General features: G+C 59.1%; 1 protein-coding gene across 1 annotated transcript in view; it reads left to right on the plus strand.

Annotated features, from left to right (window-relative positions):
- Positions 1–449: 449 nt before the first annotated feature.
- MARK4 (microtubule affinity regulating kinase 4) overlaps positions 450–25,342 on the plus strand; it is a 53,667-nt gene continuing 28,774 nt past the window's right edge. Inside the window, 1 exon segment of the mRNA XM_065570689.1 lies at positions 450–950. Coding sequence (XP_065426761.1) covers positions 900–950 — 51 coding nt within the window. The 5' untranslated portion in view covers positions 450–899.

Below are 25,342 nucleotides of genomic sequence, written 5' to 3' on the forward strand. Positions count from 1 at the left end.
CCATCTACCCACCACCCCCATCCACACCCTCATCCCTATACCTCCCATCCATCCACCCACCCCCATTCATCCCTCCAGCCCGTCCACCCCCTCACCATCCACTCCTATACACCCCCATCCATCCACCCAGCACCCATCCCTACACACACCCTATACACCCCCACGCATCCCTCCACCCCCCTCTCTCTACAGCCACACTATGGACCCACACCCCGACTGTGCCCCCGTAAGCATCCCAGTGCTTTGAACTGCACCCCACTCCGGGTCCCGCGCTGCCCTACGCCCGGGGGCCCAGTGGGACAGGCCGGGGACACGGAGCCCCGCGGGCGCAGGGGGAGGAAAACCAGGGGGGGGCCTCCAGCCCCCCATCATCCCCGCGGGGCGCGCCGCCTGCGCCTTTAAGAGGCGGGGGGAGGGGTGGCCCCAGCCCAGCCCCGCTCGCTCCCTGACGTCGGTTCCTTCCCTTTCTCTCGCTGTTTTGCAGCCGCCCCGGCCAGGCGGGGACCCCGCTCGCTCGCCCGCCCCGATGGTTCCGCGCTGCCCGGCCAGGGCCGTCCCCGGCAGCCGCAGCCTGGCGTGAGCCCGCGGCTGGTGAGCGCCCGGCGGGCCCGGAGCAGGAGCGGGATGGCCGGAGCCCGCGGCTGGCTCTAGGGGCTCGGGTCCTATTGCACCAGCCGCCCCAGCATCCTCCCAGCGGGCGGCGCCCCGGAGCCGCGGCCGCCCCTGCCCTTTGTGCGCGGGCGAGGGGCGCACGGAGCCGGGCTCCCCGGGGTGGGACCCACCGGCGCCCGCCGCCGCTGCTGCAGCCCATCCCCCCTCCTGGGCCATGAGCGCCCCCTTCTAGCCGCGGAGCCGCGCGGGCCCCCCCGGCCAGCCCCCGCGCCCGGCGCCCGGGGAAGATGTCTTCGCGCACCGCCCTGGCGTCTGGCAACGAGCGGAACTCGGACGCGGTGAGTGCCGGGTCCTTTGTCCCCCGCGCTGCCCCTTCCCCTGGCCGGAGCCAGGCCCCGCGGGTGGGGCGGGCGGCGCACAATGGACGGAGCCGCCGGGCAGCGCCAGGGAGCGATTCGCTTCCCACCGCCTGGCCCGAGCTTGGCTCGCTGGGGAGCCGGGTGGGGCCGGAGCCGGGGCCGCCCCTGCGCTGGGCTGGCCGGGGAGAGGGCAGATCGGGTGTGCGAGGGAGCGGGGCGGGCTGGGAACGTGTCCCCAGCCCCCGGTGCAGAGAGCCGGGGTGGAGCGGGGCCCAGCCCCCGGTGCAGAGAGCCGGGGTGGAGCGGGGCCCCAGCTGCGCCCACCTGCAGCGTGGTGCTTCTGCAAAGGCTTAGCCAGTGGGCCCTTGCAGGCAGGGCGAGTCCAGCATTGGGGCCATTCCCCCAGCCCCGCTGGCTCCCACCCAGCCGGGAGCGAGCAGAGGTGTCGGGTCCCTGAGCCTGCCCCAACTGAGGGGAGTTATGCTGGGCTGGGGGCGCGGGGGAGCTGGCAGCGTCTGCATCCTGGGTGGGCTGCTAAGGTCATCAATGACATTTGCCTCGGTGAGGGGGCACGTGGTGTCTCTGTGGGAAGGGAGGGGGGCTACCACTTGTGGGGGGGGGGCGAGGACTCTGCATTGGCTCAGCTTGGGTTTTAGCCTGCTGCCGCAGGGACACGCCAGGAGGCCTTCGTCGGGTTGGGGGGATGTGGAAGCAGTGAAGGAGGTTGTGGTTTGGGCCTGAACGTCCCCCTGGGGTGTGGAGTTAGAGGAGAAGGGGAATGACCTCCTAGGGCACGGTGAGACCTGCAGACCGTCAACACACACGCGTGCACGCTCACCACCCCTCCCTGACACACACACACAGGCCGAGACGCAGACCGCACAGTGGGAGCTGCAGACCCCCAGCCTCACACGCTCCTCACACCCGCCGACACAACCCCGCACTGGAATCTTCCTAGGAGTCAGGTGGGCCCTGCCCATGGACTCCCATGTCCCCCGCCTTGCACCCTGCCTGGGATGAGGAGAGTCCACGCGCGCCGGTGGTCCTGCTGGCATAGTGACATTGCCCCCGGATCACTTGTGTGTCCTTGCCATGGAATCTCCAGAGCTCTGCCCTGCACTGGATGTACTTTACAGGGAAAAGTAGTTCCTTAGCAACTAAGGTGGCATTTCCTGGCGCCGCAGGGGTGGGGGCCCCCCCTCTCTGCCTGGCTCCCTCTGCGGCCTGATACACCAGTCTCAGACACAGGGTGGCAAATGCGAGGTTTCCCTTGGAATTGCCCGTGTGCTTGGCCTGGGAGGCACCAGGACCTCTGAGCAGGGCTGCTTCGTGGCATGGGAGCCCCAGCGGAAGGCGCCTGGGGTGGCCTCCTCCCGGCTGAGAGGAGCCATGTCCCTCCCCCTGCCAGCCTGGGCCAAGCCATCTGTCTGTGAAGGCTGGTGCTCTGCTCCCACCATGGCCTCTGCTGGATGCTCCCAGCATGCACTTGGCCTGATGTGGGATGCAGATACCCTGGAGCGCGAGTCAATGAGCCTCTCTCCTCTCCTCGCCTGCGTGGCTCCAATGCTCCTGCTGCTGCGTGTGACATTGGGCAGCCCTCTCCGAGCCCGGCCTGGCCTCCTGGGAGCCCCATCTCCTGCCGGCCCCTTCTCCTGGCCCTTGTGCGGTGGGACAGTTCAGTCCTGGCAACAGCCCAGCGGGCATTGAGACCCAGACATGCCGGGGCACCCGCTCCCTCCCCCTGTGACTGCCGGAGATGGGGGTGGACAGCAAAGCCAGCGTGGGCCCCGTGCTGCTGTCAGCCCTCAGGAGGGAACCTTCTCTGGGGAGATGGCCCTGCTAGTCAAAGAGCTGGGTAACTCGCTTGGTCCCGTTGCACCCAGCAAACAGCAGTGAAGTGGCTCTCTTGCATGGGGGAAACGGAGGCACAGAGGGGCAGTGACTCAGGGTCACCCAGTGAGTCAGACAGAGCTGGGGATAGGAGTCCTGATACTCTGTCTCCCCCCCCCGCTGTACCCCACTAGCCCCCACTCTCCTCCTAGAGCCAGGGATCGAACCCAGGAGTCTTGACTCCTCTGAGTCCCAGCCACCAGACTCCACTCCCTTCAGGACTCCTGGGTTCTGTTCCCAGCTCTGTGACCCCCCCAGCTCCACCCCACTAGACCCCACTCCCCTTGCAGAGCTGGGGCTAGAACCCAGGAGTCCTGGCTTCCCCCTCCCCCCCCCCAAAAAAAGAAGCTTTGATTACATCCTTCACTCCTGGGCCATCTTGCATCACCAGCAAACTCTAGCATTGAGTGAGCAGGAGTCCCTAAATCCCTTCCCCCACCAGTGACCCCGCCTGCCTCCCTGCCCCTGGGAGATGGAGCAGCTCGTCCTGCTTTGGGGAAGTAGCTTTTTGAGATTGCAACAACCTCCGTCATTTCCTAACCCCTCCCGCCCCGGTCCACTGTCCAGCCAGGGCACGGGTGGCAGGGCAGTGAGGGGGTTCCCTCCAGGGAATACCCTCACCCTGCCACCTCTGAGTACACAGCCCTGCTGGGAATCCAGCTCCGTGGCCTGAGGACTCCAAACCCGCTGCCTCGGTGACCCAAGGCCCTATGCTCCCCTCCTGGGGCGGAGAGGGGGGCTGGTGCTGCAGGGGCCTCCCCAGGGAGCCAGGCTGCTGCTGCTGGCCAGACATCAACCCAGATCGCTGGGCTCCCTCCACCCCATTGAAGGCTTGGGGGTCAGCACCATGCAGCATCCAGCCCCTCCCTGGGGGCTAAGCAAGCCCCACCTCAGACTTTTGGAGTGCCCTGTCCTGAAGAGTTCTCAGAAGAGGGATTTCCCAGCCCCCGGTGCAGGCCTTGCCCCCATTGGCACCTGGGTCTCTCCCCCCCGCCCCCATCTCCTTTTGGTCCCATCCTCCCAGTCGTAGAAATGTCAGGCTGGAAGGGACCTCGAGAAGTCATCAACTCCAGCCCCTGCAATGAGGCTGGACCAAGTAACCCCAGACCACCCTGCCAGGGCTTTGTCCCTCCCATGGTGGGGATTTCCACCACCTCCCAACACAACCTAGCCCAGAGCTTAACTCCCCGTCCACAGTAGGAAGGTTTGGCCTAATCTCGAACCTAGAGCCCCCTTGCTGCAGCGTAAACCTGTTACTTGTCCTACCTTCAGTGGAGGCCTCCCCAGGGCCGAGCAGAGCGGGACAATTACTTCTTGTGCCTTACCTACGTCACTCCTGGTAATGCACCCACAATGAGATTGGCCTTTTTGCAACTGCATCCCATTGTTGACTCATAGTCAGTTTGTGATCCTCTAGAACCCGGATCCTGTCCAACAGCTCTGCCACCCAGCCAGCCCCCACTTTGTCCCTGGGCGTTTGATTTTTCCGTCCTAAGGGAAGTATTTTGCAGTTGTTTTTAATAAACGTCAGAATTCAGACCAATTCTCCAATTGGTCAAGGTTGCTTTGAGTTCTGATCCTGGCCTTCCAAGTGCTTCCTGCCCTCCCAGCTGGGGGGGGCCTCTGCAGAGTTTATAGCCGTTTGCTCCGCATTATCCAAGTCATCCCTGAAAATATTGACTGACCCTGTGGGACCCACTAGAGACACCCTCGCAGCTGGGCAGTGAGCCTGCTATCTGTGCTTGGTCTTTCAGCCAGTTGTGCACCCACCAGACAGTAATTTCATCTAGACCACTGTGCCCAGGACAGGGTTCTCAACCTGTGGTCCACGGAGCGCCTAAGATCAGCACTTCCATTTGAAATCTTTTAGTGGTGTGCAAATGCAAAGAGGTTAAAACCCATATGAGACTGGGTCAAACGCTTCACTCAAATGTCACTTCTACGGTCCCCGTCTACTAGGCCAGCAAGCCTGTCAGAGAAGGCAATTAGAGTGGCCTTGAGGTCTCCCTTCCAAGCTGTGAGCCTATTGCAGCCTGCTTAGCTTGAGCACAGGAGTGACGCTTTGCTTGAGGTGCCAGGCTCACGTGACTGTGGTAGGAATGGGCATGGTGATGGAATGGCCTGCGGTGATGCAGGAGGTGCCTAGCTGGAGGGCGGCCCAGCAAGGCCATGGCATCTCTAGCACCCTTGCAGGGGGTGATCTGGGCCCCAAAGGCCTTCCCAAGCTGTCTCTGTCCAGGTCAAAGGGAGAGGAAGCTGCTGTGGGACGCCATGGGCTTGGTGCCGAGGGCATGGGGCACCTCACTCCCCTTGCTGACATCTTGCCACCATGGGGGGCAGTGGGGTGGGCAAGGCGCAAACCCATTTCATCCCTGCCTGGGAGCCATGCCATCTCTGGGACGTGCTGCCACTCCACACTCGGCCCCTACATCGTTGACATGATGCCTGGCACAGCCCCATGGCCTCGGCTGCCCTTGTGGTGGGACGCAGGTCACTGCACAGCAATTCCAGTGCATTATGTATGGACTCAGGCCACCTGGGGTGCTGGGATCCCCCGCCTGAGAGGGTGTGCTTGGCATCCCAGAATGCACTGCTGCCTGCCTCCCATGCGTCACTGCCCCCCTGTGCCCCCGCTAAGGGTTGGGGACTGGGCTTGCTCCCATCGCCCTCCTGCTGGGCTCCAGGTCCCACAAGTGGGTGCAGCCGGTGCACCCTAGGGACTGGCTGGATGATGCTGCCGGCCAGGACTGTTTCCGCAGCTCACGCCACCAGTGAAATGGAGTGGGGCGTCTGTCTAGTTCCCAGTGTGGTTTTCTGACCATGTCACTAATGGGTTTGGTACTGCTGGGCATCTCTGCCTTAACTGGCCTGGCAGACTGAAGGCCTCCGGAGAGCTGTGTGGCTGGGGGGAGCCAGAGCAGGGATAGCAGGGAGCTATGGGAAGGGGTTAAGGGGTACTGGCAGTGCTGGGGGTGGGGTGCATTCCAAGGCTGGGATAGCAGGGGGCTGCAAGTCAGGATTGAGGGGCACTGGCAAAGCTGTGTGTGTGTGTGGGGGTGGATTCCTGGCCTGAGATAGCAGGGGGCTGCGGGTCAGAGTTGAGGGGCATAAGGGGAGCTGTGGGGCTCAGGGGTCCAGGTCTGGGGTCCCAGGGGCTACAGGAGGTTGTTCAGGCCAGCCAGGAGGTTCCTGAGTGGCTGCTGTGGGTTGTGGGGCTGGGATGCTGTCAGGTCAGAGCAGGGCCCGAGGCCAAACTCTTCAGGAAGTAGCCAGTGAGTGAGGGGCTGTTTGTGGGGTGGGCATGAGGGGCCTGAGGCCCTGCCTTCAGAAGGGCTGTGGGGCTCCCAGAAACAGAGCCACCGAAGTCCGTTAACACTTCTACAAATCTTGGCCTGAGGCTCTGTGGCTGGACCCTGTCCCGTGAGCACCCCCTGCTGGAGGCCTGGGATGGGACCAGCGGAGGTAGTCGGAGTGCGGGGGCCACGTTGCTGCGACCGAGGGGAAGTGCTGCCTGTGAGAACAGCACAGCCTGTGGGGCACAGCACAGTGTGCCCTCTGAGCCCCACCTGCCCTGGCTCCCTGGGGCGGTGGGAGCAGACTATGCCCTGCTGTGGGCCCTGCCCCCGCTCGTCTGCTGCCCAGACTCTGGGCTCCTCCCGCCATTGGCATGGCGCTGCTCTTTCCTGTTTAAAGGGCTGGCACCCCATTGCAATGTCTGGGCCTGGCACCCCCCCCTCCCAGCTGTGCACTGCCCCCCGCCCCCAGTTGCTTTTGGACCATGTCAGCCAGCAGGCCCCAACTAGCAGGCCTGGAGCCCCGGGCAGGGGAGGGCGTTGTGTTTACATGTGTTCGCTGCTCGCTCCCGCCTGGTTAAATACCATCTGGGCCGTGCTAGTCAGGGCACCGCTGCCCCAGCCCTGGCAGCTGGGAAAGCCCCGCGTGTGGCTGGGAAACACGTGCTGCCGTTGAAAGCCAGGTGACCCCCCCAGCCCCAGGGCAGTGGCGTTTCAGAAGGGGTGCCCAAAGGGAATGGGCTGAATGGGACTGCGGGGACCGGCGTAGCTACACCTGAGTCTGGGGGCCCACGCAATGCTCAGGGCTGGTCCAGCCAGACACGCCTGCCTCTGCCCACCTGGCACAGTGGGCGGGTGGCAGGCCAGGGTGGGGTGATCTGCTGCCGGCGCGTGTTTGTCGGCGCTAGCGCTTTCAGCTCCTGCTGCTTCGGTGCCGCCTGGGATGGGTGCTCCCTGTCCTAGAGCATGGGTGGAGGGGATGGGTTAGATTGGCATCAGCTTGGCTCGCGGCTCGGCTCGCTGGGCCCCGGCCAGGTGCTCTGCACGTGGGCCGTGTTGGCATCGGAGTTGCCGGATCCAAGGCCAAGGGTCCTGCAGCCTCCCGTCTCCTTATCCCATCCCGAGCCAGCCGGTGTGTTGGGAATGAGCCTCGAAAGCACAGCCTAGCTGGGGCCTGGCTCGCCGGCACTCAGTGACCCCCTTGCCTGGGCCCAAAGTCGGCACCCCCTCCCCCCCATGGCTTCTGCGGCAGGGCAGGGCACGTTACAGCTGCGCTGCACGTGGGGCCGTCCTCGGGGCGAGTCGAGCTCGGTGCTCAAAGCCGGCACTCGACCCACCGGTTCCGCACAGCGCGCACAGCGTGACCTCCCTGCACATTGGGTGAACTCGGAGAAGTGCCGCTAAATCCGTTAATTAGCTTGTGAGTTTAAATTAATTTTGAAAGGGGCCTTTTCGGAAGCGTCTCCCCTGGGATCCGGTAGAGCGTGCAGACATGGAGCAACAGCTCAGGCGCCGGAGAGCTCGTGGGAGCCTGGGCTGGGGGGAAGTGGGGTCTTTTATGGTCATTTCCCCTGATGCTGTTCACCCTGGGGGGGGGGTTCTCCTTCCGCAGGGCTTGGTGTGTGTGTGTGGGGGGTTTCCTCTGGGGAGAGCTGCCCTCTCTCATGGTCCTCGCTTGTCCCCAGCCGTGTGGCTGGTTTGGGGAGGGCTGCTCTCACCTGCTGGTCTGAGGGGAGTGAGAAAGGGGGAGCGGAGGTGGCACCAGCAATCAGTGGAGTTTACATGGGATGCCAGGCTCCTGTCGGGCATCCCTGAAGAGAAGCAGTTGAGGGCTCACCCCAGCCCCTAACCCGAGGGGGGTTAGGTCTGACCTGAACCCCGAATGTCCTCGATGCCTTGGCTAGGGACAGCTGCAGCATCCTGTGATGCAGGCGACCCCCAGGACTGGTCCGGCTCTAGGCCCGAACGCCCGCCGAGCAGGGCTCTGTCTGGGGCTGATGGGGAGGGGAGGCCTTCCTCAGAGGCGCCGTGGGCATTGGAGGCCGAAATCCAGGCTAGCAGGCCCCAGCTCTGGCTGGCAAGATGGCGGGGTGCTTGCCGAGCTAGCCAGGAGGCTGGCGTAGAGCGAGGCAGCCGGTGTGGGCAGAGGGGGTTGGGTTACCCTCCCTGGGCAGGGCAGTGGTGCTGCCTTCTTGGGGAGGAGCCGGGGCGCTGCATCCTCAGGGGAGCCGAGCAGCTGATCTCTGAGCTGCTGCAGAGTCATTTGGGGAGGCTTGGCCCCCCGGCTTTGTCATGGGGGGTTTCCATGGCACCAATGCTGGGATGGGGACCCTGAGATACTGCCTCTGCTTTGGGGATTTGGCCTCCGCGGTGCTGGGATGGGGGGTTGCTGGCTCTGGGATGGGGGGGGTGTGCCAAGATTGGAGGGGTTCCTGCAGCGCTGACTCTGGGATGGGGGTGGGGGGGTTCCTGCAGCGCTGGCTCTGTGATGGGGGGTGCCGGGATGGGGGGGCCCTGCGGCTCCGGGATGGGGCATACCAGCTCTCAGTATCACCACCCCCGCATGCGAGAGCCGAGCCGGGCGGCCGTGTCTTTCCCTTGCTGCGCCAGGCTGGTAGCAGCAGGGGCTGGAGGGTGGCAGTGTATGCAAACTCCCCTCCCTAGCTGCCTGTTGGCCCTGGGGTCCAGCTCCATGCTAGCCTCGGGGCGTGGGGCTGCGGGGGGGGGGAGGCAGTGCTGGCGGTGAAGCCAGAGTTCCTGGGGATGGAGGGCAGGCCAGAGCCCCGCCCCGCTGCTCTGCCCCCCCTCCGGTGGCAGGTAGCCGGCTGCATGCCGCGTGGCAGCCCCGGGCTTTGCTGGGCCGACGCTCGCTCTTGTCTCAGCGTGTCCAGGCCCAGCCAGCTGCTAAGTGCAAAGCACCCAGGCTGCTGCCAATGCCGTCAGCTCTCTTGGGGGTGGGGGGGACACGCTGGCTGCTCCTGGCCCTGGCTGTAGGCTTCATCTGGGTTCCTGGCAAACTTGGGCCCGGTGAGGCCCAGCTCCCAGGGCTGGTTGGGGCGTCAGCCCAGAGGCCAGCCCACTCCATGGCAGCGAGGCAGCAGACAGCAGTAACTCGTTCTGCAGCCATGTCGCCGGCCACCGCAGTGACTCACAACAAGCCCTGGCTGGCCCTGGGGCTGGCTCAGCACAGCTCTGTCGGGCGGGGCACTGGGCACAGCCATGCTCTTTGCACATGGTCCCAGGTCGGGCAGACACCCTGACACCACTCTCCTGGCTGAATCACAGGCTGGGACTGGAGGTGGCTGGCCCCTGCTCGCTTGGGGTTGGCTGGTTGGCATCAGTGCCCCCTGCTAACATGGGCTATCCTGGCTCCACGGGCCTGGCCTCAGACCCACACCCGCATGAGCTGCGCTTCAGGGCTGGGGCTAGGTCTTAACTCAGTAGCTCCTCCTGCTTCTAGGCGGGAATGGTCTCTCCTGGAGATGGATGGACGGACAGAGCGTGATCTCTCTGCCCAGCCTCTGAACTGCTCCATAGACCCATAGACTTTAATGCCAGAAGGGATTATCATGCTCTTCTTGGAGTGCTGGTCCCTATCTGTATTCCCGGGAGGGTTATACGCAAGCGCCATGTACCTGGAGCCAGAGAATTTGGAAGTAGTAGCATCCTTTGATCTGCGCATGCTGCCTTGCTCCGCCTCATGGTTTCATCCGAGGTGATAAAGCGTGGGGCGGACCCACTGCGCCCTCAGTTCCATCTCACCGCTGTGTGGTCCAGGTCGGAGCCTCTCGTCTCGGCTCTCACTTAACTAAAAAGTCTTTTTCTTTTTCTTTTTTCGTGCATAGTTAATTTGTTGTTTTGACTGTAGTTTTAGTATCGATAGTCGTTTTAGGATTTTAAGGACTTTGGAATGCCATTTATACCAGGCCTGGGTACGGGGTTATGCAGAAGGCACAGGGATTCAAGGTCTGCACCTCCTGCCTGGCTCATTCTCGGTCAGTGACGAGACAGCGCTGCCCTTACTGCTTGTCAGAAGCCCACATTGCTTGCAGGTGCCATGTCCGCCTCTCCTTCCCAACCCGTCCCCGGGCAGTTCGGACTCTCTGCCTCAAGAACCACCTTATGGAGGTTGCCATGAGACTGCAGTCGGGCCCAGGCCTGGGATTTCCCCCCATCCAGTTCATCAGCCTGAGAAACCAGGAGTGCACCTCCTGCCACAGAGACCCAGTCCGGTTTGGCCGGTACCAGTGCTATGGACCCCTGCTGGGGCCTAGTCGTGAGGCTGGGAAGCATGCGTGTAAGCATGGCAGGGAATGTTCCTCCAGGCCCAAGAGAGAACGCGCCTTCCACGAGTTCCAGCCACGGAGAAGCGGCTTGTTCCAAGGCTCACGAGCCCGACAAGAAGTCACAGAGAGTGTCGGATCCGCCAGTTCTATCCACCGAGCCACATACGCCTTCCAGGTCGGCACCCCGCGAGTCAAGGGAACCTTTGGTTCCAAGGCAATGCTCCGTTCTGGCTCTGGTTCCGACTGGGCCACGTACTGCTGATGCCGGGGAGGCTAGAGTCGGAGCCCGGGCCTCGTGAACTCTTTGCTTTGGAGGAGGCGAGATCTCCACATCTTCCATTTCAGCCGGTGCCTGGGGAGGTACGCTCTCCTACCCTGGACGTACCTCCTTCTGGTTGTGTTTCCCCTATGGCTCATACAGTTCCGCCGGTACCGCCATCCGACTTCTCAGCGTTGGAGGATTCGGATAGAGGGCAGGGATCATCCCTCCCCTACCGTAGATACGAATATTCGACGGCTCCACCAACTCAGTGGCAATACCCTCTGTTTCCCCAGCAAAGGAGCTGCTGGTACCCAGTTCCTTGGGGCCCTCCGCACCATCCGACGGATCCGTCTCCTTGGCCATACTGGGGGTCCTGTCCTCAGTATCCACCTCTGGAACCTTCCCGTTCAGCAAGGGAAGAGTCCCTTGTCTCTCCTCTCCAGCCAGGGGCGCTGGAACAATTTTTACAGTGCGGGTGCTGAGAGCCATTGAACCAAACTGTAACCCCTGTATATGATGATAACCCTCCGCACCCCTTGTTCCAGCACCTATGGCTCCAGATATTATTGAGTAAGCGTTCGGAACTGGTGTTGGAGGATGAACCACTCAGCCCAGCTCCAACAGTACTGCTGGAACAGGGGTGGTTCCCTTCGTCATCTCCAGACGCCGCTGTGTCTTCGGTTTCCTCCTCGCTCCCGGCTGACATCCAGTTCCAGGACCTGTTACGCAGAGTGTCTGAGGCCCTCCCCATTCCACCGGAGGAGGTACAGGACAAACAGCACCAGCTTTTGACACCTTGCATGCCTTGGTACCAACCAGAGTGGCTCTACTGATCCATGATGCCATTCTTACAACTTTCCCACGCAACCGCTCCTGACTCAGGTCCTCCACAAGATCGGGTGGGAAAGGGCCACAGTTATTCTAATCACCCCATTTTGGCCTCGCCAGTTCTGGTTTCCCCTGCTCCGTGTGTCAGCGTGTCCCCTGCTTCCACTGCCAATGTTCCCGGAGCTGTTCATGCAACATAGAGGCAGGATCAGGCATCCCAATCCACGGATGTGCCCCCAAAAGCTTGGTTTTCAGGTGGGCATCTTCGCTAGAATGGGACTGTTTGTCGGCAGGGCAAGACATCCTCTCTAGTAGCAGGAAAGAGTCCACGAGGCTCCTATTGGGCCAAGTGGAAGCGTTTCCCCTCCAGGGCCCGGCAGAGGGGTCTTGCCCCTGAGGACATGGACGTTCCCCTTCTTCTGGACTGCCCTCTGTCCCCGAAGGCGTCAGGACTCGCGCTCAACTCCATCAAGGTGCATGTAGCTGCTATCCATGCCATGCCTTCCATCCCCTGTGGAGGGGCACTCTGTCTTTATGTGCCCCTTGACTAGCAGGTCTTGGAAATGCTTCCTTCGGACCTGTCCAACCAATCGTCCCCCCACTGGGATCTCATCCTCGTCCTCTCACTCTCAGTGAAATCACCCTTTGAACCTCTGGCCTCCTGCTCCCTGTCTATCCTTTCCATGAAAGCCGCCTTCCTGGTAGTTATTATTTCCATGAGACGAGTAGCCAAACTGGGGGCCATGACAGCGGATCCCACGTTCCACAAGGACAGGGTTTCTCTGCGTCTGCACCCCAAGTTTCTGCCAAAGGTTGTATCCTGTTTTCATGTCAACCAACCCATACACGTACCTGCCTTCTTTCCGAAGACTCGCACCTTGGCAGAGGAGCGACGCCTTCACTCCCTCAACCGTTCAGCAAGTCCCCGAGACTGTTTATGGCGATAGCTGACTGGATTAAGGAGCAAGCGATCTCCACACAGAGGATCTTTAAGTGGGTTTCGGTGCACATTACGCTCTGCTATCAGTTGTCAGGACTGTCTCCGCCCTGTACCAGCCCATTCCACAAGAGCCCAAGCATCCGCTACGGTCACGTTTCATGACGTGCCGCTTACAGACGTGTGGGGCGGCCCTGTGGAGCTCGGTACGAACCTTCTCAGTACGCCTTGATAGCGGATGCCTCGTTCGGTGCGGCTGTTCTCCGTTCCACAGTTCTGTCCTCTTCCTCGCACCCTCCTCCTGACTGGGTGACGCTTGTTGATCACCCTCAGGGGAACGCACTAGAGACCATCACTTGAAGAAGGAGGAGGTTACTTACCTGTAACTGGAGGTTGTGACGGAGCAGGGAGCAGGGCAGATTTGACCTGGGAATGTTGCAGGGGGGTTGCAGTGGGGATGTGGGACTTCCCTTGAAGGGAGCTACCTGAGCTGTAACCTGAGCCAGGAACGGGGGTGGGGAGAATTAACACCTTCTGCCCGGGAGACTGAACAAAGGAGAGGAGCAGCGGGAGGGGCTGGGAGGTTAGTTTCGGTTGGGGCTGGGTGGTGCAACGCAGGGAACCCCAAGCTGGGGTCTAAGCTCCCTGAACCTCCCAGAGGGACCTAATTGAGGGGGGTCTGGTCGTACCTACACGCTCTGCTTGAGACTGTGTTCCTGTCCTTGAATAAACCTTCTGCTTTACTGGCTGGCTGAGAGTCGCAGTGAATCTCGGGAAGAGGGGTGCAGGGCCCTAACTCCCCCACAATCCGCAACAACTGGTGGCAGCGGCGGGATCTACTGCACCCCGTGGACGGCGCTTCCTGCAGTAAGTGACTGGGGAGCAGTAAAACGAAGGGGGATTGACGGGGACCAGGCCTGCTGAAGAGTGGGAGAGAGACGGTTATTACCCCTGGGAGTGTGTGACCAGCGAGAAGGACTTTTGCAGTAACAGGGTCCCCCGGGGGGATCGCAGCGAGTGGTCCCAGGGGCGGAGGAGTCTGCAGCTCGACCCTGGCAGAGAGGCGGTGACCTCGAGAAGGGCTGGCACACTAGGGGTCCCCCTGGGAACTGTGGGGAGCTGTGAGCACACAGGCCGGTGAGTGGCCAGCAGGAAGATGTATGCCAAGCGGCTTAAGAGCGACCTGGTGGAGCTGTGCAAGCAGAGGCAGCTGCGCATTGGGAGGCTCACCAAAGAACAGCTCATTGCCCAGCTGGAGGCGGAAGATCGCGCGAATGAACTGATCCCTGTGTCTCAGGGAAGCAGCCTGGCAAATGCAGCGCAGGCACCAGTGTCTGTCCCAGCTGGGAGTGGTCAGCCGGCTGCTGAGGGCTTCCCGAGACCCCTCCTTCCTATGCCTAGGGGAAGGGTGGGGAGGAGCCCAGCAAATACCGAAGGCGCCGTGACCCCCCCGGCCAGCAGGGGGTCCCCCCGGCGAAGCTCGCCGGCCAGCAGAGGAGCCTCCCGGCGACGTTCGGCATCCGGGGAGCGGAATTGGCTGGAATGGGAGAAAGAGCTAAAACTGAGGGAGCTGGAGGATCGTGAACAACAGAGACAGCATGAAGAGAGACAGCGTCAGCGTGAACGGGAGGAGAATGAGAGACAGAGACAGGAGAATGAGAGACAGCGTCAGCATGACCTGGAACTGGCGAGACTGAGGGGCAGCGAACCCCCGGCTGCGGTGAGTGAGGGGGGACCCAGGACTGCACGGAGCTTTGATAAGTGCATCATGGCCCCATACAAGGAGGGGGAGGACATGGATGACTTCCTGGAGGCCTTTGAGACGGCCTGCGAGCTGCACCGGGTGGATCCCGCGGACAGACTCCGGGTCCTTACCCCCTTACTGGACCCCAAATCCGTGGCATTGTACCGCCAACTGGGAGAGGCAGAGAAAGGGGACTACGAACTATTCAAAAGGGCCCTGCTACGAGAGTTTGGGCTGACTCCTGAGATGTACCGGGAAAGGTTCCGGGGTCAAGATAAAACCCCTGAGATCTCATATTTGCAACTAGCCGTCCGCATGGAAAGATACGCCAGCAAGTGGGCTGGTGGGGCCCAGACGAAGGAGGACCTGATTAAACTGCTGGTACTGGAGCAACTGTATGAGCGGTGCCCATCCGACCTGAGGCTGTGGTTGGTGGACAGAAAGCCAGAGAACCCGAGACACGCCGGGCAGCTGGCTGATGAGTTTGTAAAGAGCCGGTCAGGGGGTGGCAGGGAGGAGCCCCAAAGGAACAGGCCCGCCGCGATGCAGAGAGAGAGTCACCCTGGGACCTCCCAAAGGGGGAATATGGGGAATCCCCTCCCACGGGGAAGGCCCAGCATCAGGGACAACCGACCGGCTCGAGGGGACCCACGGGACCTGAGCTGCTATTACTGCGGCCGAAGAGGCCACGTTCGGGCCCAGTGCCCCAAGCTCAAGGACAGACTGAGCAGACCGAACCCGCACCGGGTTAACTTGGTAGAGGCCCAGACGGACGAGGGGCAGGCTTCCCACGCAAGAGGGGCTGGCAGCTTATCAACTGCTCAAGAGAGAGAAGGGCCCCCGGCCAGCTTCTCTGGGGGGCCAGATGCTCCGGATTCAAAGTTCTCCGTTTACAGGGTTGGCGCGGGGCTGTCCCTGCGGAGCGAGTGCCTTGTTCCCCTGGAGGTGGATGGGAAGAAAGTTTATGGATACTGGGACACGGGCGCAGAGGTGACACTGGCCCGGCCCGAGGTGGTGGCCCCAGATCGGGTGGTGCCCAACACCTTCCTGACCCTGACCGGGGTGGGCGGGACCCCATTCAAGGTTCCCGTAGCGAGGGTACACCTGAAATGGGGGGCCAAGGAGGGCCCCAAGGACGTGGGAGTGCACCACCATTTGCCCACTGAGGTGTTGATGGGGGGGGACCTAGAGGACTGGCCAAGCAGCCCCCAGACCGCCTTAGTCGTGACCCGTAGCCAGAGCCGGCGAGGGGCACTACGCCCTGACCTTGGGAAGGATGTCCCACCGGAGGCACCGAACCCTTCCCGGGTGGGGAGGGAACACCCAAGGACAGGCCGCGGGGTGGCTGGGGCTTCCGACCCAGCCGACGAGAGGGAGCAGGTCCCCATCCCTTCCTCAGCCGCCGAGTTCCAGGCCGAGTTGCAGAAGGACCCCTCCCTGCGGAAGCTAAGGGGCCTGGCTGACCTCAGTGTGGGACAGACCATGAGGAGAGGATGCAAGGAGAGGTTCCTGTGGGAGAAGGGGTTCCTCTACCGAGAGTGGGCTCCCCCGGGGGAAGTGGAGTCGTGGGGGATCAGGAGGCAGCTGGTGGTTCCCCAGAAGTTTCGCCACAAGCTACTGTACCTGGCCCATGACATCCCTCTCGCAGGGCACCAGGGGATCCGGCGCACCAGGCAGAGGCTGCTACAGAACTTTTACTGGCCCGGGGTCTTCACCAACGTCCGGCAGTACTGCCGATCCTGTGACCCCTGCCAGAGGGTGGGGAAGGCCCGGGACAAGGGGAAGGCAGCATTGAGACCTTTGCCCATCATAGAGGAGCCTTTCCAGAAGGTGGCCATGGACATAGTGGGACCTCTCAGCAAGACGACCCGGTCTGGGAAGAAATACATCCTGGTGGTGGTAGATTTCGCCACCCGCTACCCCGAGGCAGTGCCCTTATCGTCCATTGAAGCAGACACTGTGGCGGATGCGCTGCTGACCATTTTCAGCCGAGTGGGGTTCCCCAAGGAAGTCTTGACGGACCAAGGGTCCAACTTCATGTCGGCCCTACTCCGGTGCTTGTGGGAGAGATGTGGGGTCCGGCACAACTGGGCCTCAGCATATCACCCCCAATCCAACGGGCTGGTGGAGAGGTTCAATGGGACGCTAAAAATGATGCTGAAAACATTTATGAATCAGCACCCGCAGGACTGGGACAAGTACTTACCTCACCTGCTGTTTGCGTACAGGGAGGTACCCCAGGAGTCTACCGGGTTTTCGCCTTTCGAACTGCTATATGGAAGGCGGGTAAGGGGGCCCCTCGACCTGATGAGAGACGAATGGGAGGGGAAGGCCACTCCTGACGGAGAGTCGGTGGTGGAGTATGTCCTGACCTTCCGGGAACGACTTGCCGAGCTCATGGGCCTGGCCAGGGAGAATCTGGCCAGAGCCCAGAGGAAGCAGAAGGTCTGGTATGACCGCACAGCACGGGCCCGCGCCTTCGCCACTGGGGATCAGGTGATGGTCCTCATCCCCGTGAGGAAAAACAAACTCCAGGCCGCCTGGGAAGGGCCCTTCAAGGTTGTCAAGCAACTAAACGAGGTAAACTATGTGGTGGAGCTGTCGAACCGGGCACACCACCACCGGGTGTACCATGTGAATATGATGAAGCCATATTATGACAGGGGGAATATGGTGTTGGCCGTGTGTGGACAGTGGGAGGGGCAGGGAGATGACCCTTTAGTAGATCTATTCCCTGGGACAAGAGTTGGCTTCCCCCTGGAAGCAATTCCCCTCTCTGATCGGCTAACCCCTGCCCAGCGAGCTGAGATCGGAGGGGTGCTGCATCTGTACCAGCAGCTGTTTTCCAACCAGCCTGGACGCACTAATCTGACTGTCCACCGGGTGCAGACAGGATCGCACCCACCTATAAAATGCTCCCCCTTCCGAGCCACAGGGAAAACTGCTCAGGACCTGGAAAGAGAGGTCAATGACATGCTGGCTTTGGGGGTGATCCAGCCGTCTTCCAGCCCTTGGGCCTCGCCGGTGGTGCTGGTCCCCAAAAAGGACGGGTCGATCCGGTTCTGTGTGGACTATCGGAAGCTCAATGCCATCACTGTAGCCGATGCCTACCCCATGCCCAGGCCGGACGAGCTCCTAGACAAGCTGGGAGGTGCTCGGTACCTTACCACCATGGATCTTACAAAGGGCTATTGGCAAGTGCCGCTGGATGCAGATGCCAGGCTGAAATCGGCCTTTGTCACCCCTCTGGGGCTCTATGAGTTCCTGACCCTGCCCTTCGGCCTCAAGGGAGCGCCGGCCACCTTCCAGCGCCTGGTGGATCAGCTACTGAGGGGGATGGAGAGTTTTGCCGTGACGTATATCGATGACATCTGTGTCTTTAGCCAGACCTGGGAGGACCACATATCCCAGGTTAGACAAGTGCTGGACCGACTCCAGAAGGCTGGGCTGACCGTAAAACCGGAGAAGTGCAAGGTGGGGATGGCTGAGGTATCCTACCTAGGCCACCGGGTGGGAAGCGGCTGCCTAAAGCCGGAACCAGCCAAAGTGGAGGTGATCAGAGACTGGCCCGCTCCTCAAACCAAAAAGCAGGTCCAAGCCTTTATTGGGATGGCAGGGTACTATCGGAGGTTCGTGCCCCACTTTAGCGCCATAGCCGCCCCCATCACTGAGCTGTGCAAGAAGGGGAAGCCAGACAAAGTGGTCTGGACCGAGGAGTGCCAGGAGGCTCTCCGGGCGCTGAAGGAGGCTCTGGTCAGTGGCCCAGTTCTGGCAAACCCAGACTTTGACAAGCCCTTTATGGTGTTCACCGACGCCTCAGACACAGGACTGGGGGCGGTGTTAATGCAGGAGGATGAAAAGGGGGAGAGACACCCCATCGTGTACCTGAGCAAGAAGTTACTACCCCGGGAGCAGAACTACGCGGCCATCGAGAAGGAATGCCTGGCCATGGTGTGGGCCCTCAAGAAACTAGAGCCATATCTCTTTGGGCGTCACTTCACCGTGCACACCGACCACTCTCCCCTGACCTGGCTGCACCAGATGAAAGGAGCCAACGCCAAGCTCCTGAGATGGAGCCTGCTCCTGCAGGATTATGACATGGACGTGGTCCATGTGAAGGGACGTGACAACCTGATAGCGGACGCGTTGTCCCGGAGAGGGAGCCCTGAACTTCCCCAGGTCACTGGTCAGAGTGACCCCGCTCAGTTCAGTCTCGAAGGGGGGAGAGATGTGACGGAGCAGGGAGCAGGGCAGATTTGACCTGGGAATGTTGCAGGGGGGTTGCAGTGGGGATGTGGGACTTCCCTTGAAGGGAGCTACCTGAGCTGTAACCTGAGCCAGGAACGGGGGTGGGGAGAATTAACACCTTCTGCCCGGGAGACTGAACAAAGGAGAGGAGCAGCGGGAGGGGCTGGGAGGTTAGTTTCGGTTGGGGCTGGGTGGTGCAACGCAGGGAACCCCAAGCTGGGGTCTAAGCTCCCTGAACCTCCCAGAGGGACCTAATTGAGGGGGGTCTGGTCGTACCTACACGCTCTGCTTGAGACTGTGTTCCTGTCCTTGAATAAACCTTCTGCTTTACTGGCTGGCTGAGAGTCGCAGTGAATCTCGGGAAGAGGGGTGCAGGGCCCTAACTCCCCCACAATCCGCAACAGAGGTTCTTTAAGGTATGCGGTCCCTATCTGAATTCCAGTCCCACCCTCCTTCCCCTCTGCTGCGGATCTGTGCCACTTGCAGTGGAGAGAAGGAACTAACTGTCTGTGGTTAAACACTGGAATAAATTGCCTAGGGAGGTTGTGGAATCTCCATCTTTGGAGATATTTAAGAGTAGGTTAGATAAATGTCTGTCAGGGATGGTCTAGACAGTATTTGGTCCTGCCATGAGGGCAGAGGACTGGACTCGATGACCTCCCGAGGTCCTTCCAGTCCTAGAATCTATGAATCTATGAAAACTGAGGGTGGAGTCAGTCCACCCTCAGACTAAACCATGAGGCTGAGCAAGGGCGCATGTGCGGACTGACGGACACGACTACTCCCAAAATCTCCGGCCAGGACACATGGTGCATGCGTATAACCTTCACTGGAATACAGATAGGGACCACACATCTCGAAGAACCTCCAGTTACAGGTATGTAACCTCCTCTTCATCTATCTGACCTCCTGCACATCACAGGCCACAAAACCTCCCCAACCCACCCTGTAATAGACCCAGAATCTCTGGCTGAGTTACCGAAGTCCTCAAATCTTGATTTAAAGACTTCAAGTTACAGAGAAGCCACCATTTACATTAGTTTAAACTTGCATATGACCCATGCCCTATGCTGCAGAGGAAGATGGAAAAACCCCCAGGGTCTCTGCCAGTCTGACCTGGGGGGAAATTCCTTCCCGACCCCAAATACAGCGATCAATGGACCCTGACATGTTGGCAAGACCCATGAGCCAGACACCTGGGAAAGAATTCTCTGTAGTAACTCAGAGCCCTCCCCAGCACGTGCCCCATCTCCGACCGTTGGGGATATTTGCTACCAGCAGTCACCAATGGGCCACATGGCATTGTAGGCAGTCTCATCATACCATCCCCTCCATAATCTTACCAAGCTCAGTCTTGAAGCCAGGTAGGATTTTTGCCCCGCACTGCTCCCCTAGGAAGGCTGCTCGGGAACTTCACCCCTCTGATGGTTAGAAACCTTGGTCTAATTTCAAGCCTAAACTTGTTGATGGCCAGTTTGTATCCATTTGTTCTAGTGTCCACATTGGCCCTTAACTTAAATAACTTTTCTCCCGCCCTGTATTTATTGCTCAGATGTGTTTATAGAGAGGAATCCTATCTCCCCTCAGCCTTTGTTTGGTCAGGCTAAACAAGCAAAGCTCCTTCAGCCTTCTCTCATAAGGTAGGTTTTCCATCCCTCGGATCATCCTAGTAGCCCTTCTCTGCATCTGTTCACGTATGAATTCATCTTTCTTGGACATGGGAGACCAGAACTGCACAGAGTATTCCAGATAAGGTCTCACCAGTGCCTTGTATAATGGTACTAACGCTTCCCTGTCTCTACTGGAAATACCTCGCCTGATGCCTCCTAGGATTGCGTTAGCCTTTTTCACAGCCACATCATACATAATCCTCCTGTGATTATCCAATACACCGAGGTCTTTCTCCTCCTCTGTCACTTCCAACTGATAAGTCCCCAGCTTATAGCAAAAATTCTTGTTGTTAGTCCCTAAGTACATGACCTTGCACTCTGCACTATTAAATGTTATCCCATTTCTATTACTCCAGTTCTCAATGTCATCAAGATCTTCTTGTGTGATATTCCGCTCTTCCGCTGTACTGGCAATACCTCCCCTCGGCCCCGAGCCCATGGCCCCGGGCACTGCCTCGGTTCCTGCCCCCGCGTCATAGAATCCTAGGACTGGCAGAGACCTTGAGAGGTCATCTAGTCCAGTCCCCTGCACTTGTGGCAGGACTAAGTATTCTCTAGACTGAGCCCTGACAGGCGTTTGTCCAACCTGCTCCTAAAAACCTCCAGTGACAGAGATTCCACAACCTCCCTAGGTAATTTATTCCAGTGCTTAACCACCCTGACAGGAAGCTTTCCTAAAGTCCGAACTAAACCACCCGTGCTGCAATTTAAGACCATTGCTTGTCCTGTCCTCAGACATTAAAGAGAACAATTTTTCTCCCTCCTCCTTGTAACCGTCTTTTATGTGCTTGAAAACTGTTATCATGTCCCCTCTTAGCCTCCTCTTCTCCAGACGGAAAGAATTGGGTTTGTTCGATCTTCCCTCATAGGTCATATTCTCTAGACCTTTCATCATTTTTGTTTCTCTGCCCTGTCCTGCCAGGGCAGGTGGGAAGGAGGCGAGGGCCAATGTTGTGTCATTTAGTGGCCTGAAGCAGGGCTTTGGAGCGGAGCTGGAGCACGGAGCAGCTCCGGAGCAGTGGAGCTGCAGGTTTTTGCCTGGAGCCGGAGCACAGCTCCAAAGCCCTAGGGCCCTGAAGGGTGCTGCTGCAGGATAAGTGCCAGCCGTAGCACTGTGAGGCCATGCTAGTGAGGTTCCAGATGCCAGGCTGAGGCTGGAAGGGAGAAGTCTGAGGCAGAGCTGGGGCCATGATGCCCCCTGTGCCAGTAGGTTTGGGCCTGTGGAGTTCAGACTGGGAGCCCCTGGGAAGCAGGATCCTATCACTGTCCAGGCCTGTGTGTCAGGGGAGGGCCTCCCGGCCTGCCCTGCAGCGGGCCCAGCCATTGTGAGGCTCAGAGCCCATGGATGGTAGCTACGAGGCGCTGGGCCTCTCGCCTTGCCAGGCCTACATGCTCTGTGGCTGGGGCAGGGCCAGGGCTGGTATTGCCCCGGGAGCCTCCTGCGGTGCGAAGGGCCCTGTAGGAGCCAGGCCCTGCGGGCGAACACCTGAGCTCGCTGTGCGCCGCCCTTCCTGCTGACCCCGAACCCAGCCCGCAGGGGGGGACGCTCGCTCAGCTGGGGTAGAACCAGATGCCGGGGCTGCCTGGCTCCCCCGAGTCCAGCAGGGGAGCGGGGCCCGGGGGTCGCATGCCGGGGAGCCCCGGTGTACTGAGCCCGTGGCCGATGTGAGGCTGGGGTGGGGACGGACGGACACACACACACACACACGTTTCCAAGGAGATCGCAGCGATTGGCACAGAGCTGCAGCTGCCAGTCTCTCCCCCCTCGGGAATGCGGCCCTCACCCAGGGAAACGGCTGGTGTGGATTCAGCGTTATCGTTGTGCCGTGCCAAGGGCCGCCCTCCTCCTTGCCTGCTGGCACCTTACCATAGCCCCCACTAATCAGCGCCCTCCTCTGCCCCCCAACATCCCCAGCCAACTGGCTCATCAGCCGACGCCCCTGCTAACCAATGCACTTTCTCTGCCCCCCACTCATCTGGCCCCCCATGCCAAGGGCTGCCCCAGACCGAGAGGCCGGAGACCATCTCTCCTGCGTTGTCAGTGCCCCCCTGCTGGGCCTAGGTTGGGGGGAGAAGGGTGAGGACAGCCTGCGGGGATAGCAGCAGGAGAGACTGACAGTGGGGAACAAAGCCAGGAGCCCAAGAGGAAGGGTGGAAGCAGAGGGGGTAGGGACAGACTGGGGGCACAGGGGCAGAAGGGTTTATAACTACTATAGCCCCCTCCTCACCCCTCCCTCCCCTCCCCTCCCAAGCCTGAAATGGAACCCAGGAGTCCTGAGTCTCACCAGTCCTTTGCTGTCAGCAAATAGTAGTGACACCCACTGGCGAGCGTGAATCTCATCCCCCTCTGGTGGCTGGTCCACATGGAGGATAACAGTCTCCTACCAGTGACCCCATTAGCTCAAAAGGTAGAGTGTCTTGTGGTGGATGTAAAAGTTTCAGCCTGGCCTGTGACCCAGGAGGGGTTCAGTTCAGTTCCATAGGATGGGACTCAAGTTTTCAGTTTGCACTTAGGAGATGCCCCACAGTAGGGAGACCAGATGTCCCGATTTTTGGGTCTTTTTCTTATATAGGCTCCTATTACCCCCAGTCCCGATTTTTCACACTTGCTGTCTGGTCACCCTACCCCACACACATTCAATACAAGAAGATTGCTGTTGCAAAGTCAAACGCTAGGAAACTCTGGATTTCCAGTTAGCCACGTGTGACAGAAATGGGAATTTTCTGTAATATTTGTATGAATGGTGTGCATGGCAGTGACATGGTATTTGACTTGGTATTGCTGCCCAGTTGGTGCCGAAGGGTTAAACTGCTCGTGGGGCAGAGCAGGAGATCTGAGGGGTTGGTGGTTAAGGACTGGCTGAAACCCGTGGAGGATCCGCAGAGACCGAGCATGTGAACTCAGCAAGGCTCTGCTGGAGGGCGACAATGGACTGAGGTCTCAGGTGACTGTGTTAAGAGCTGAGCTCACAGAGCCAGAGATACATTACCACTTACTTTGGTATAACTGATGTCGCTCAGGGATGTGAATAAGCCACCCCCCTGAGTGATGTAAGTTACACCAACCTAAGCTCTCTCCCGTCAGCAGAGAGCCTCTTCACCAGATGCGCCGATGTAGCGCTTCTAGCCTTAAATCTTACCTGGCACTTTAGAGAGCCAAGGTGGATCATAAAATATCAGGGTTGGAAGGGACCTCAGGAGGTCATCTAGTCCAACCCCCTCCTCAAAGCAGGACCAATCCCCAACTAAATCATCCCAGGCAGGGCTTCGGTCAAGCCTGACCTTAAAAACCCTAAGAAGGAGATTCCACCACCTCCCTAGGTAACCCATTCCAGTGCTTTACCACCCTCCTAGTGAAATAGTTTTTCATATGTTTTATTGGACCAACTTCTGGTGGTGAGAGAGACAAGCTTTTGAGCAACACAGAGCTCTTCTTCAGGGCTGGGAAAGGTTCTGAGGATCACAACTCAATAAAAGGTGGACCAGATTGTTTGGCATAAGTAGTTAACACACATTCTATTGTAGCTGTGTGGTTCCCAGGATATTGTGTCTCTTCATGTTCTAAGAGACCATTCAAGGTGAAGTGGCCCGTGTAGCCCTGTAGCCAGAGGATAAAAAAGGCGGGTTAGTGGGTTACAGATTGTTGAAATAAGCCATAAATCCTTGGTCTTTATTAAGACCGTGATTTTTAGTGTCTAGTAAAGTTATGAATTTAAGCTCCCAGGCTCATCTTTTGAAAGGGTTGTGCAGGTTTCCTGTGAGCACAAGGCCTGGGAGGTCAGATACAGAGTGATCATTCTGGGAAAAGTGTTCACCCACGGGTGATGTGCTGTTTGTCTTTTATCATTTTTCTGTGTGAGTTCATTCGCGAGCGCAGGGATTGTCTGGTTTCACCCGCATTATTATTATTGGGGCGTTTAGTGCACTGGATGAGGTTACACCATGTATTGTGCTAGGCATGTCCAGGACCCATGGACCTTGAAAGGTGTGTTGTGTGGAGCAGTGACCATCATAACAGTGGAGCTATGGGTGCAGGTTTTGCATCTGTTGTTGTGACAGCGTCTGGTGCCACTTTGAGTTGGTGTGTCCTGCTCTGTGGGGAGCCTGACTGGACGCCCCACAGTGGACAAAACCACACATTTAATCATTACATTGCTTGCTTCAGGAAAAAAAAGACTCTGCAATCAACAAACATCACATCCACCCCAGCCTCTCCAATGCTGAGAGGACAATATCAGATAGTGATCAGATCAGCAGATAGAGAGAGGCCAACCGACAGCTCTCTGACACCAACTGCTATAAAGTATTCAAAGATGACCCCACACTACAATTCACCCAGGAATTTAAGAATATCATCAAATCCTTCCCCAAACAACTCCAAGGGAAACTCTATAACTTCATCCCCCACAAACCCACCCCAGGGACCTTCTGTGTGTTTCCCAAGATGCACAAATGAGGGAACTCAGGCAGACCTGTCAGCCCTGGCACGCTTACTGAAGGAATATCCGAACTCCTAGAAACCATCCTCAAACCACTCGGTACACAAAGGTCCGGCTTCCCCCAGGGCACAATAGACTTCCTCCAGAAATTCTGCAACAATACAGCCTCCCTCTGAACACCACCCTTGTCACTATGTATGTCACCTTCCTACACACCAATATCCCTCACAGTGATGGCCTAGGTGCTTGCCTCAAATATCTACAAGACAATGGACAACCCTCAGCTGTCCATCCCAAACACATCACCAACTTCATCCCTTTCCTCCTCACCCAGAACAGTTCTCATTCAACAACACTTTGTCAAAAACCAGGGGAACATCCATGGGCACTAGGATGGTTCCCCAATATGCCAACCTCTTGGTGGGGCCCCATGGAGAAGAATTTCTGGACAAATGCACCACAAAAGCCAATGATATACCTGAGATACATCCATGATATTTTCATCCTCTGGACAGACAAACTCCCTCATAGGTTTCCACCACAACTTCAGCAGCCACCACCCCATCCCCTTCAACTAAACTCTCTCGAGAATGCTCCTACACCAGCATCAACTTCCTGAACACCACAATCCGCTTCAGCAATGGAGCCCTACAGCCAACTATACACAGGAAACCCGCGGATCCCCACACCTACCTCCACAGATCCTGTAACCACCCCAAACACCAAGAAATCTGTTAGCTACAGCCAGGCTCTCAGATACCACAGAATATGCTG

The sequence above is a fragment of the Chrysemys picta genome, chromosome 17 (assembly GCF_011386835.1).
Source record: "Chrysemys picta bellii isolate R12L10 chromosome 17, ASM1138683v2, whole genome shotgun sequence".
Lineage (NCBI taxonomy): Eukaryota > Metazoa > Chordata > Testudines > Emydidae > Chrysemys > Chrysemys picta.